General features: G+C 43.3%; 1 protein-coding gene across 7 annotated transcripts in view; it reads right to left on the bottom strand.

Annotated features, from left to right (window-relative positions):
- The window catches only part of fmnl2a (formin-like 2a), a 66,164-nt gene that overhangs the window by 34,478 nt on the left and 18,020 nt on the right, over positions 1 to 13,666 (bottom strand). For all 7 annotated transcript variants that reach the window (XM_049593556.1, XM_049593558.1, XM_049593557.1 and 4 more), the window contains exons 2-3: positions 9,464 to 9,547; positions 4,807 to 4,887 (exon numbers count right to left, since the gene is read on the bottom strand). In XM_049593556.1, coding sequence (XP_049449513.1) covers positions 4,807 to 4,887; positions 9,464 to 9,547 — 165 coding nt within the window. The remainder of the gene's footprint in view (positions 1 to 4,806; positions 4,888 to 9,463; positions 9,548 to 13,666) is intronic.

The raw sequence follows: 13,666 nt of genomic DNA, 5'->3' as shown, positions 1-13,666 counted from the left end.
AAATTGAGACAGCAAACATTAAAACATACACCCCAAAATAAATTAAGTTTAAATTTTTGTTATATGAGAGAGACTTACATATTGCTGTTAGAGTCAGAACTAGAACCTGACAATGCTGGACGTAAGTGCATGCAGCAAAGTGCAATGTGTTACCCGAGTTTGCATCAACATTACAAACGCATGTGCAAATCTATTCAACTGACAAAGAACCACATGAACCTAAATGAAAAACAAGAGTACATTTGTTTTGGGAGGCAAAGTGTCTTGGCATCTTTGAGGTAGACAGAAAATTTTACTGCAAAACATGGACAATACACACCCTTAATTACTTAAAATATAAGGTGACTAAAATGGCTTAAGTTTTGAGCCCTGAAAAAGGTTCGATATTCGTCAAGGGGTTTTCTGCCCTTTTTTCTAGCTATATTATATACAGAAGAGAAGAGAAGAGAAGAGAAGAGAAGAGAAGAGAAGAGAAGAGAAGATTCCACCCAGGGTTGGAGGGCCTGGTCACTTTCCATGATGCGTTTGTATCAGGGAGGAAACAGAGCTCAGGCCTGTGTTAATCTATTACTACCATCCACAGAGAAGAGATTTGTTCCCATAGCTAGGGTCTCTCTCTCTAGTCTGTGTCTTTGGGCTTGGGCGGTGTGTTTGGCACATGAGGAGATGAGAAACAGAGTGTTTTTATTAGGGAGGAGCCCTTTGTGTGTTTGTGTGGAAAGCAGAGCATATTTAGGGGTACTGCGCAGGCTCCCAGAGGCACCCCCTCCTCCTCCTCTTCTTCTCCCACCAAAACGCCCTACACTCCACACTCTAAGTACTACCAGCTGCAACACAGAGAGAGCAGGAAGAGAGAGGAGCCGACAGTGGGGGGAAGAGGGTGCAGACGGTGTGAGGGGAAAGGAGGAGAAGAAGAGGAGGAGACAGGGAGGGAGCAGTGAAAGGAGAAAGTGAGAACAGAGAGACAGTACTAAGAGTGTGGACAGGGGGGAAAAAAGGAGAGAGATTTTGGGGAGTGTGAGCTCAGGAGGGGTCATCCTGGAAACAAATCAATGGCTGATACATTCTTGGGGACTAGTTGGACTGGAGCTCTTCCTCCTTGGCTGCCTATTGGCTGGGAGCTGCCCAGAGGAATGCACCGGAGCCTGCCTATGGAAAGCAGAGGCAATGACCTCCAGCTCTCTCACAGCGGCACAAAGTGGCAATTGTTTTGAGTTTGAAGAAAAGGGGGATGGAGCAGGAATGTAGAAAGAAGCCCATAACTCTCTTTTCCTCTGTGCTTCTTTTTTTGTCTCTCTCCTGTTCTCTGTCCATCTATTTCCCCCCTCTAACCCTCTCTACATTATTCAGTCTTCCTCGCTCCCTCCCTCTCCTTTGCCCTTCTCACTTTCTTCTCTCATGCAATTCCTGTTTCCTTGTCTGCCTCAAGGCTTTGATCAAGGCGACAACGAGGCAGGAGGCAGAAATTCGAGGCAGGACGATTTTCCAACATCCCACGTGTTTCTGCCCATGAGACTAAACATTAAAAACAAGATGATAAATAAACAAAAGGAGCACAAGCGTGTCTCTCAAAGGTTCCCCCATACAGAGTGGTTTAATATAGACCCAACAACCTGTTAGTCATATCGCCATGGATGAGTTCAATCACAAAAGAGAAGGTGGATGTGACTCAGCTCTGTTAGACAAACAAACATTTGTAAATGTCTGTCCAAAGTCCTTCAACCATAAACATGTTGAGTGTTTACACACAGAGAGCTTTAAACAAGGTCACCACCTCCGTCAAGGAAGAGTCAAGACATCTTGTAAAATACACTTTTTTGCTGTTTTTGCAAGTTAGTTGAGAAATTTGATAGCATTTTCGTGTCTGTGAGCTAAATATGAGACTAAAATCAGGAGATGGTTAGCTTAGGACAGAAGGACACAACTAGCCTGGTTGTGTTCAGGAAAGAAATGACACCTCGACTGCTAATAAAACTAGTTTTTAAACTCTATTTTTGTACATGTGTAAGATGTAATTAGTGAACTGGTGCTGGGAGGATAGCCATTTCCACCATTTCCAGTCTTTCTGCTATGCTAAGCTAATAGCTTGCTGTATCTTCATATTTAACAGACAGGCTTGGAAGCAGTGTCGAACTCATCTTACCCTCAGGAAAAGAAAGTAAACAAGCACATGTCAAATTAGTCTTTAAACACAGGACGGATCCTTCCAATTATCACACCCGAACATTCCCAACCGCACCAAAACACATTCATACACCCAGTGCACCCACCCTGTATCTCTGACTGACACAGGAAATACACTGCACTGGGAGATAAGTCAGTGCATAATGTCCTGTTGGGCATTACACACTGACTATCACCCATGGGGGCAGTTGGATTTGCCTTGCTAAAAAACACTTCAACAGTAGGTGTAGAAACAGGGAACAGGAATACTTATTCCATCTAGATTTTCAGAGCCAGTCTGAAGATTGAAACCAGCTGTCAACAAGCCTGCGTCTCTACCCTTGAGACTATCGCTGCCCCAGCACAAACTGCCACGCTTTAACCTTTATTTTGTCTGCTTTAACCTGCGTCAGTCTGCTGTCACTTCCTGCTTTTATCAGATCTATGTGTGTGTAATCTCTCAGGCATTACATTAAGCGTCACAACCACTGTCACAGGAGTGTAGCAGCCTCAGAGACCAGTGGTTTCCAAGCCTGTTTTATCTGATACACCCCCATGGGCCCATCAGATGAGCTCAGGTGACCACTCGTCATGCTCTAATTGTGTTCACTTGAAAGTATTTTAAACTGTTTGTTATTTGGTACTATTAACTGTATGTTTGCGCGGGTTGCGGCGCTTAACAAATATATCCACTGATAGACAAGGTAATATAAGACTCTCTGTCGTAGGTGCAGACATTTCCCGTCAATTTGTGCCAAATTTATGCTCTTGTATCTATTTGTCAAATCTTGGTGGTACTTTTTTTGGTCGACGTTGGACAGTGATGGCATGGGCTGTCACTGGAAATCAAGCACCAGCTTAACTAGCATCCTGCAAGCCTTTGCACAGGCATTGGTAATAATCTGGATGACCTCCGTGTCACATCAGTTTCCAAATGGATATCAAGAACTGTAATATCCTTTGATTCACCAAAACACCAAATGTGAAGTGCTTTCCCATGCCTGCTGTGGATCAATGCTATACATGGTTCAGAGGCAGCTGCAGAGCAGTGCAATGTTCGGGTGGAGCAACCATACGGCAGTGATCTTGTTGAGGTTGGGATTTGTGGACTGGTAAATCATTCCGCAACCAGACAGCATGGATTACTAGAACCATCCGGAAATATGGATGATTATAAAGCAGCGGCCAACAATGTCAGAAGATGTAAAAAAGGACTAAATGATGGTGCACAAGTTAAAGGAGCTGATGGAGCTGACATTTTACTAGAGTTTTACCTTGTATAGTTCCATGTGACAAGTAAATGACTGAGTGACTGGCTGACTGATTGATTGACTTAGATCTCTTTTGCCATGTAAGTCAATTGGAAAGCATCTTTTTGGGCCCAATGGTGTCACGTGACAGTGTAGTTACGCTGTCTGGCCACTAGGAGAATTGGCTTCAAAAGCCCACTGCACTTCTTGGGGGCTTGATAGCAACACATGTTGTCCAGGCGTTATGACTCAGTATGTGGATAAATGTTTTAAATTAAAGAAGAAGAAGAAGAAGAAGAATTACTTCATTCATTTTTAGGGGGAAATTAATTTTTTTTTTTTCTCTACTGTAGTAAAGCTACTCCACAGTCTTTCCATGTACCCCTGGCAAAACCACCTAACTGAGGTAACACCATTTGGGAATCACTGTCCTGCGCTTCAATAATGCAGGTCTGAACCATGTCACACACAAGATGTGCTGCATGACACACTTTTGCTCTTTATATTATCAAATCAAGCAGGAGAACTGTAACTTAACAACTCTGTTTGTGTGCTGCGATTTGTAGTAGTTCTTGTGTCTGTATGTGCCACTGATGCTCTCTTTTTGCTGCTCTCATTATAGCTCTGTGCATGTTGCTCTAGCTACCCTATTGTGATGTAAAATCTTAACTCCAGTCAGTGCAAATTGAATTATTCAGCGATTTGTTGTTATTCTGGCACAGTCTATTGGTTAATTTGTTTATCACAGAGATTGGTCTCCCAGCACTGCCCCCACAACTCTCTCAGGCCAAAAAGACTTCATTTTGGCAAAGCCTGAGAAGCTGGCTGATACTTTGCTTCATGGAGCCCCTCCTCTCTCTCCCTTCTGCTCCCTTCCAAGCAGCCAGGGAAACAGATGACACGAGACCATATTTATCATGTAGCTTAGACACTTCTGATATCTCCTGTTAGCTCCTGCCAGGCTGCGAGGCAATGTCAGTGCAGCAATTAGCAAACTGATCCCTGTCTTTGACTGCCAATACCATTATTCTCTCTTCTGCCTTTAGGTATGTTGTGTTTTTTTCCTGTTTCTCTTCCTCACAGAGAGGTCAGAGCGCGCTGTCAGCCACAGAACAGCACCACAAGGGATGGGTAAGGTTTCAGTGTCATACTTAATGACACTTCAGCTGGGGCAGAGGTTTCTGAAACCTAGGCGTTTCAGATAAACAACTGTCTCCTTTCCCATTAAGTCGCACTGTTGACTGTTAAGTTCCCAAGCTGTCTGCTCTCGGAGCCATGTGTGAAATCTTTCCTCAGCTGTAGGGATATCCTGGACAAGAGACAGAGGGTCAAGGGGGGAAAAAGGAAAAGCTGCAGCAGTGGAACAGGATAGCACATTAGCGGGGGCGCTCACCTTTCTTGTGACTGCTGGGTCTAGATAACTCCTCAGCTTTTGGAGGTACGTGTGAGGCGGGTTTTTCACTTGGAATCGCTCCTGTCAAAAAAAGAAACAAAAGAGTGAGATGAGCAAAAGAAAGGAAACAGAGATGACAGAAAGATGACAAAGATGAGGACAGTAACAAAGACAGAAGTCACAGTTAGAGTATTATGAATTTAGCCTTCATTTTTTTTATTCTGTTCATTAAACATGACACGTAACACTAAAAAAAATCACACCCCCACAAGTCTGAACACATTGCCAGTACATAGTTAGCTGTTGTAAAGCCATCAGATTGAAACTGAAAAGGCTTTGAGTAAATAACAGTCATTGTGACTCATTCCTCAATTGGTGGGAACCCCAGATTATGTCCGACTTTAAGAGGCGGAAAGAAAATAACAATGATTACACAGAACCTGTTATAGTGGACATGACATGTCTGAGCAATTAACATGGCTTTGCTTCTCAGAAAACTCCCTTCTGTGCCCATTTAGGGATAACTGTGGTGCTCTTTACGAATGGCCCTTATGTGGACAGTTGCACTGTACTCTAAGCGGAGGAGTTTGATACATGACCACAACATGAATCGTCATCATATTTCAATTCTTTTGTCAGCTAAACATTCAAAGGTTAACAGCGATTTATTTATTAATAGTTTTGTTCAGCTGACGGACAAGCAGATAAGAGCAGGAAGGAGATGAACGCTTCAGGTGTGAGTCTTAATGTAACTCAGGCTGCATGAGGTCATAAACGACTTTTCTGTTAATAATTATGATTAGTTTTAATGAGCTACAAAGCAAAGCCTGCCTGGGGCTTGTGCCCAAATGTGTGTGACTGTGTGTGTACATGTCTTAAGTTCACAGCCAGGAACAGGTTTTAGGTCAAATCCCGTCACGATTGTGCTCTAAACATAAATACAAGAGATTAGTGCTGGATTTGGATCAGAGTGTTGAGCGGGAAACAGCATTTGGATCAGGCTGAGCGCCACACCACAGCAGCATGAATGGTTCTGTTTAGTGATTTACCACACTACACTGCACCAGACAGTGTGAGACTGGAGAGCACGCCATTGAGGAAATGTGTTCTTCATATGATGTGGGCAAAGACACTCAAGATATATCCTGACTTCAGCTATTAGCTAGAAGAGCTGACTATCTGACTTTCATATATCATCCATCTTGATTTTCAATGGATACTTGAGAATCAGAGTACAGCAGGAAGTCACACATTCATTCATCAGCTCAGCGAGAGCTGCACATTAACATACCAGGAGTTAGTGCTGTTGGTATCTCTGTGGTGTGACTTCCCTGCAGTGTTTTCTAGTGGATGTGGCCCTCCTAACCTGAAACCAAGGCCCTGTTTCCACTTGGTATTAACATATGTCCAGGGTGATCAGATCACAAGTGGACAGCAGTTCAAGTGTGAATGCTCCCAATGCATCCTCAATGCATCTTTTGTTCCGATCGCTAAGACCACATTTGGAGATGGTCTGGGCTACATATGACCACATTCTTTCAGCAGTGTGTATGCTAGGTGGAACATATTACTCTCCCACCAATGACATTGTTTTAAAGTGCAAAACAACAATAAAAGAAGACGAAGAGCCCATAACAACATGCAAAATTGATTCTGGAGGATGGAGTTCACACGAAACATGCTGTCTGATTTACATTTGGGCTTAAGAGTCAGTACAACAGAAACTTGACTATTCACATCCCAACCAGGCAATTAATGAGGATGGCAGACCAGACACAGGAGGAGCATTGCTGTCTCCCAGTCGTTAAAAATAACCCATTTGGTCAAACAGAAATGATGCATGTGTCACTTGAGAAGCATATGACGACACATTCTAATGCCAGGTGTGAACTAACATACTAAGAGCTGTCCACATGTGATTAGATCACCCAAGACACATGTTTACACCAATTGTAAACAGGACCACCTCCACTGAAATCAGAAAAATACTCTGAACACTGTGCCACCATGGCAATTTGGTGTTTCCCTCTTCCATTCTGGGATGTGCTATTCCGCTCTGGTTCCTTGTCTCTGTCCAGTTCACCATCTATCTTGGGACAGACACCTCTTTAAAACACGACTTGTCCCCAGACTGCTTTCTTTCCACCTGCCAGTGAGAAGTTCATTGTCCTGGCTGGATCCAGACCCACATCGTTCAGGTGCCCAAACCAACCAGTAGGAGTTGCAAATGCAGCAAAAAGGATCAAGGATACCAAGGATACCTAAATGCCTTTGCACTGATGAATTGTCAGTTCTGATCACAGGACTGCGCAAGTCAGAGGTGCCATAACTGGAAACTGAGCCCTGAATCTCTGCAGGGGTGGTGAAAATTTCACCCCAGTAGCACCTGTGTGCAATTTGCTGGAAAAAATTAAATTCACTGATGACAGTCCCAATTACACACCCATGACTCAACCTGACCACCTAGAAAGTGCTATTAAACAGCCATCCACCTTCAACCTATCATGTCTACTTTTCATTCCTTTCCTGGAAGTCCTTTTATCATTTAAAGACAATGGTCATGAACTTGTTGCTGAGAGGGGTGTCGGGTTTTCCAAATGAGACAAGAGTAAATTTATTTCTAAAATGTGCCCTCTGTAGCCTAAACTATATACAAGGGATTAAACTGAACACAACCGCACCACAAACTACACCTTAAAAGTAAGAACTATTCTCTGACAGTCTAAACAAAGTCATAAAGAGGTAGCATTTACTACAAGGCTATTGTACTGGATTGCATATCGTAGGGGCGTTCACATCACCATGCTGCTCTCTGTTTATAGAAACTGATATCAGATCAAATCTCTGGGATACACTGCTGTATTATCAGCAACATCACATGTATCACTGCCAGAGAGTGTCTGTCTCACGAAAACAGGAAAGACGACAGCGGCGTCAGGAAAGAGAGCCGGTAGCTCAAACCTACTGGAGCAAGAATTATCTGCTGGTGTGCAAAATAATAAATGTGTCGACAAGCACTGTATATATCCTGTTGCCTGCGAAGAAATGTGAGGAATGGAGGGCGGTAAATACATGTGGCAAGAGACTTTATCACTGAGAGCACACGTGAGGTTTTAGGAGAACATATAAACAGGCTCTAACATGTCGATGGATGTTATAGAGTTTGTCTGAAGGAGCTGCTTTGGATTAAATTCAAAAGGTGAGGTTCACTCCCTCCTCTGCACCTGAGGAGCAGCTAACAAGCAGTTTTTTGCCGTTCGCTGTGTATAGACATGTTTAGGGCGCTTTCAAGGATGAAGAAAAACCTATCCGTGTGAACTTCTGTAGAGAACACTTTCCTGGTTGGGAGAAGCCACAAGATGCAAACGAATTCTGAGGAGTCTCAGGATTTGACAGTGACGAGTTCATCATACCCCTTTCTTTGTACCCTGGATGTTTTAACCTTGTGTCCACATCAAGAGCATCCTCCATATTTCATAAATCCCCATAATTGCCTGGAAAAATGTTTAATATTTCAACCTCCGGCTGCGTCTGCGGGGTCTGTTTTTTCAAAGGGGATGTACCTGTCGTCTCTGCTTCTCTGCCTCCCTCCATCACTGTTGCCATGGTTACATAAAGAGATTCACTGTAGCTATGACACAGAAAATACTTGACTCCCAGAGCTCCCTGCGCTGTCATGGGTATGGGCTCGTTGGAAAAACAAGTGAGGAATAAAGACATTGGAGGACTAGTTCAGCAACATTCTTGGGTGTCTGAATGTTCAAACAACAAGAAAAAATGTGATTGCCTTACATCGTAAACATCAACTTCTTGGCATGTTATCAAGCAGCAAATCATTTATGATGCTATGTAGTTCAGCAGGGGCACACCTATAGTAGTTTCAGGAAGTGAGAAAGTATCAAGCAACCAATATGCTTGACATCAGAATCACTGGCCAATGTTTTTGGAGACTGCTTTACTGACAGTAAAAGGGAAACCAACTATTTTCACTTCAGTTCTGACAGGGGAACATAAGAGTCCACTCCAAACTGAAAGAGGATCTCTGACTGCTGGTCAGCAGCCTAGTGGGCTCTATTTGGCTCCATTCCCTTTGGGGTCACTGACTACCAATACAGTTTGAGTGGGTGGTGGTCTTGATCTTGTCTCAGTTTTTCTTCTGTGCTCAGAGAGGCAGAAAAACTCTCTGGCACGGAGGTTGAGGGCTGAGTGGAGCACTCAGACCACAGCTCACTGCACAACGTGCCGCCTCTGTTATTTTCTTACACGCAGCACTGACGCCAATGACCGACTGAGTTCTTTAACTGGATAACTGATGCTTGCGCCCTGCTGCGCCGCTTAACCCACTTGACCGGGGAAGCCAGGGCAGTGTGTACAGAATAAAGGTAGGGCAATGGAGCATGGGTGCTGTGGTCACGACACACAGCAGGACAGACGTTCTCCAGGATTGCATATTCAGCAGATAAGAGAGATTGTACATGCAGGATCAGGGTGAGTGCAATAACTCATCACTGTGAAGCCATACAACTGTGCACCTAAGCTTAATTAATTCCAATATTTTTCCTTGTGTGTCTGGTAATCATGCAGCCACGGTGCATTAAGTGCGACTTGTCTAACACTACATGGCACCATATCATACAGACGAGTAACTGAGGCCCACCTGATCGCAGATGAGCTCCCACTTCTTCTCATTGTCATACTGCCGCAACAGTCGCGCTTTGTCTGGAGGAAGATTCATCGAGTTCTGAAAGAGAGAAAAAGGTCAGAGTTAATTGGATGTGGATAATGAAACAGCGTCAGTTGCATGAGCCTGGTAAAAACTGACATCCCAGATTAACTAAAAACCAATGAAGCCCACACACAGGAGGGAGAGGTATGCAACAGAATAGTTTAACATTATTATACAGAAGCCAGTGTCTTCGCACTTTGTTACCTGGTGTAAAGAGAGCTGGTCTTTCACATTTTTTAGGTGGCATTAAACACAATTTACACCAACAATATCAGGGTACGTACAGACTGAGAACAAGACAAGGGCACTTAGAGCTAGGACTGTACAATTACCCAAAATCGCAAAATACCAAGTGCAATATCCAAATCGCAGGAGCTTCAATTTTTTGGTAAAAGTAAAATGCATCACAAAATACTATTGTAAATAAAACATTGTGGTGCTACAGAGATGCCCTGGCCTACAAAGCACGACATGATTTGGCCAAGTAGGACATGCTCCTGTATCAACATTCCAGGACCAACATTGCAATCAACCAATCACAGCCCCCTGACATCATCAGTGTGCTGCTCCCGTGCGCTTCGTCAGAGCTAAGCTAGTTGTCCGAATTGAAGTTAGTACAGTTTAACAAAAACCTCAGTAACATTGAGCAAAAACCTTATAAGCTACTGAAGGGTTAGTGAGTTAGCTTGCTAACTAGGTTGGCTATGCTAACAAGTAAGCTTGCCAATTGTTCATTAACATTAAAAGTAAGGATACACAAACCCTCTAACCGTAACCCTTACCCTTAATGTTATTTAACCATATTTTAGCTTATTGGCAAGTTAACTTGTTAGCATAGCCAACCTAGTTAGCAAGCTAGCTCACTAATATTCTAGTCTATCAGCAAGCTTATCTGTTAGCAAAGCCTACCTAGTTAGCAAGCTAACTTGCTAACCCTGCAGTAGCTTATAAGGTTTTTCTTCAGTGTTACTGAGGATTTTAATTGTGCTTGTTTGTGTCAATTTAAAAAACTAGCTTCACTCTGAAGAAGCACAAAGGAATTTTGAAAGAAACACAGGAGCAGCACACTGATGATGTCAGAGGGCGGTGATTGGTTGATTGCAATGTTGGCCCAAGTGTACGTCCTACTTGGCTGGAAATCATATTCCAGACGTAAGGGAACATGCTTGTGTGCTACAGACGCCAGCAAAAACCACATCATCATTTTTATTTTATTTTTAGTGAAAATAAAATATTCATTCCCACTAAAATCACAAGTAATATTGCAAGCACTGATGCAGGTCCACTTGGCCATTAATTTCATACTCATTGTAATGAGCAGGTGACAAAAGACGCACATTAACCCAAGAGCTTTTCTTACTTGTCTATTTTGGGCCTCCTCATTTCCTCTCTGGTGGCTAGGAAAGAAACTGAGGATGCACAAATTGAGAAATAAGAAAAGTGTGGTGTGATGGTACTGGTGGGGAAAGGTCACACGGTCACCTAAATCAACAGGTTGCTTCCTCTCTCAGATCCCACGCTGTCAAACTGGCCATCAGTTTTAAAGTTACAGCATGTTGATCGAGTGTTCACATGTGCTCCATCCTCATCCTTGTCTCAGGTAATCAAGACACCAGCGTACTTCTTCCTCTCTTTTTAGATTTCTTGTGTTTTCTTCCTCGACAGTTCTGATGCAGTGCTGATACAACCACCCAGCTCCTCCTGATTAAAACATCTTACCTAAATATTTTCCATTTCCTTCAACACGTTTCCCAAATATATGCCTGACAGAAAAGCCACTAATGAGACAATCCCAAAATATCAGCGGAGCACTCTTACAACAAAGCTGGGAAAAGGAGGTCTCGCCTTAATGAGTTAGGTTGCGACACAGAGGCAGAGAGGAGAAACATCTAAGCTCCGCTGTCTGAGTCAACGCTTTGAATCCGACAACCAGGCGACCGAGCTTGACCCCACCATACTAAACTGCATCACATGTATCCAGTAGTCACTTGCAATCCCAAGACAGTGCACTGAGAGTGAATGAGAGCATTTAAGAGAAAGTGAAAAACAAGAAGCTTTGAAGTAAAGGAGGACACTGCGAATGATTGTCTGCGCTGTCCACCCAAACTTTCTCTTCCTGATTACAGTAAATAAGATATTTGACTTTCGTGACGTTCGAAAATAATTTCCTGAGAAGTGTGTGTTGTTCAGGACAATTCTAATCTGACCCATGTGTATGAAAATAATAATCGTCCAAAAACTGTTACACAACTCTCTTTCTTTATCCTGTGTGATTCACCCCGCCCTCATGTGACTTAGAAAAACCTTGAAACAATTAACCAGCACTTAAATAGTGCCACCTACACTATGTAGAGCAGGGAGCATGCAAATATGTCACCAGAAACTAAACAAAATAAACACTTTTTACAGACAAGAAAAATTCCGAAGTGAGAGCATCAAAACATGTAAATAGTACAGATGTGTCCTCCTCTAACAACAGCCTTTAGTTGTGTATTGTGTTTCATCTGCATCTACATTTGCAGCTTTCAATTCTAAAAGATATCACATGTTTTAGTGAGAGTTTTTTTCCACTGCTAAGAGTAGAAAAAGGGGAAAAATGTGTCCATCGAGCACCGCTCAGCTTGGGGTGCTTTTCCTCTCCGCATTCGATGGGCCGGATCATCTATCAGTGTGTGTTCAAGCCTCCACTTTTCCTCCACTGGATTTTCCAGCACAGCTCGCCGGGGGAGCGAGAGGAAGATGGATGAGGAATATCCTGGGATCCAGCCTATTTCCATGAGCGAGTAATACCAGGGTAGAGTCCGACACTGATCGAGTGGTCTGATCCCGAACTTGCTTTGGACTTCGAATTTTTTTATATTGTGTATTATAATACGGATATCTATAAATCATCCATTTTAATTTTTAAAAGAGTGCGTTTGGAGAAGAAAATCAATGCAGAGAGAGTTTCTCGTGAGGCAGAGATAGGGCGTTCACATATCTTGCTCATGAAAGGAAGACTAATGTAAAGACAACAACAGATGTATACAAATGAGTTAACTGGTAGCAACAAAACAAAAGAAGCGTCAGGATCAACCAGTTTGTAGATTTATATGCTGATAATATCATTATACTCATCATATTATGTTCTGTTCCTTCCTTAGTAAAACAAGTTTGCTTTTCTAAAGAGACACTGATGAAGCTGAATTGATTTCCTCCACAGGTGTGCCAATAAACCTGCAAAGTGAATTGAAATCCCAATATAGAAGCACAACTTGCTTTCAGTGTTTATCAGTGTCTATACATGCATCAAACTCCATTTAAAGCACAACAGTTAGGTTTTGGTACAAACGCAGGGTGCAGCCTGTCAGGTCTCCTCTACGAGAGCAAGCAGGGAAATTACATTAGTATTCAGCAGATGCTGCCAGCCGGCTGATTGCTGCTGTGCTGACTGCAGGGAATTGGGAGTCGGACAGGATCTATTGACTCAGTCTGGCTGCTAACCAGAGGACTAGAGTTAGTACCCACTTTCCTCCCCTAAACACATTAAAATACAATTTGACACCTGAGGAGACGCTCGCATTAAATGACAGAAAGCCACAGTCTATTACACAGGAAAGTAAAGGAGGGTACATCATTAAGGTGTTCCTAGACTCCTGTTTAGTTGTGTTTAGATATTAGAGAACTGTTGGCCTGGAGACAAATGGGTTTGCGGTGATGATGTAGGTGCTGGATATAGGTGCTGTGCTCCTGCGGACTGGATGGGTGGTTTTCCTGAGTCGCTGTGGGTGCACTGAGCTGTGGGCTTCCTGCCTGGTGAGGCTCCAACTAAAGCAAAGAACCACTTCTACCAGCTTTCAGTTCATCCCAATGCTAATGAGCTGTGACAGGCACTCAGCGCGCTGGGGTCAGGTTACCCCATGCCAACAGCCACACTGTTCCTGCAAGTGTGTGTGCTCATCTATAGTATTAATGGGTTGATGCTGAGGAGGGTGTGGCAGCTTTTCACCAACACCTGACGGCAGACCACCCTGGCGAATACACACACGCTCACTCATTAGGGAGATTATGACAAGTTTGACCCACACACATGCAGACAAACTAAGCAGAGTCCAAAAGTATCACATGGTTCTGCCACAGTAACTAGAGATACAC

Source organism: Epinephelus fuscoguttatus, linkage group LG13 (assembly GCF_011397635.1).
Source record: "Epinephelus fuscoguttatus linkage group LG13, E.fuscoguttatus.final_Chr_v1".
In the NCBI taxonomy this organism is placed as follows: Eukaryota; Metazoa; Chordata; class Actinopteri; order Perciformes; family Serranidae; genus Epinephelus; species Epinephelus fuscoguttatus.
This window is presented reverse-complemented; position numbering and strand designations above follow the sequence as displayed.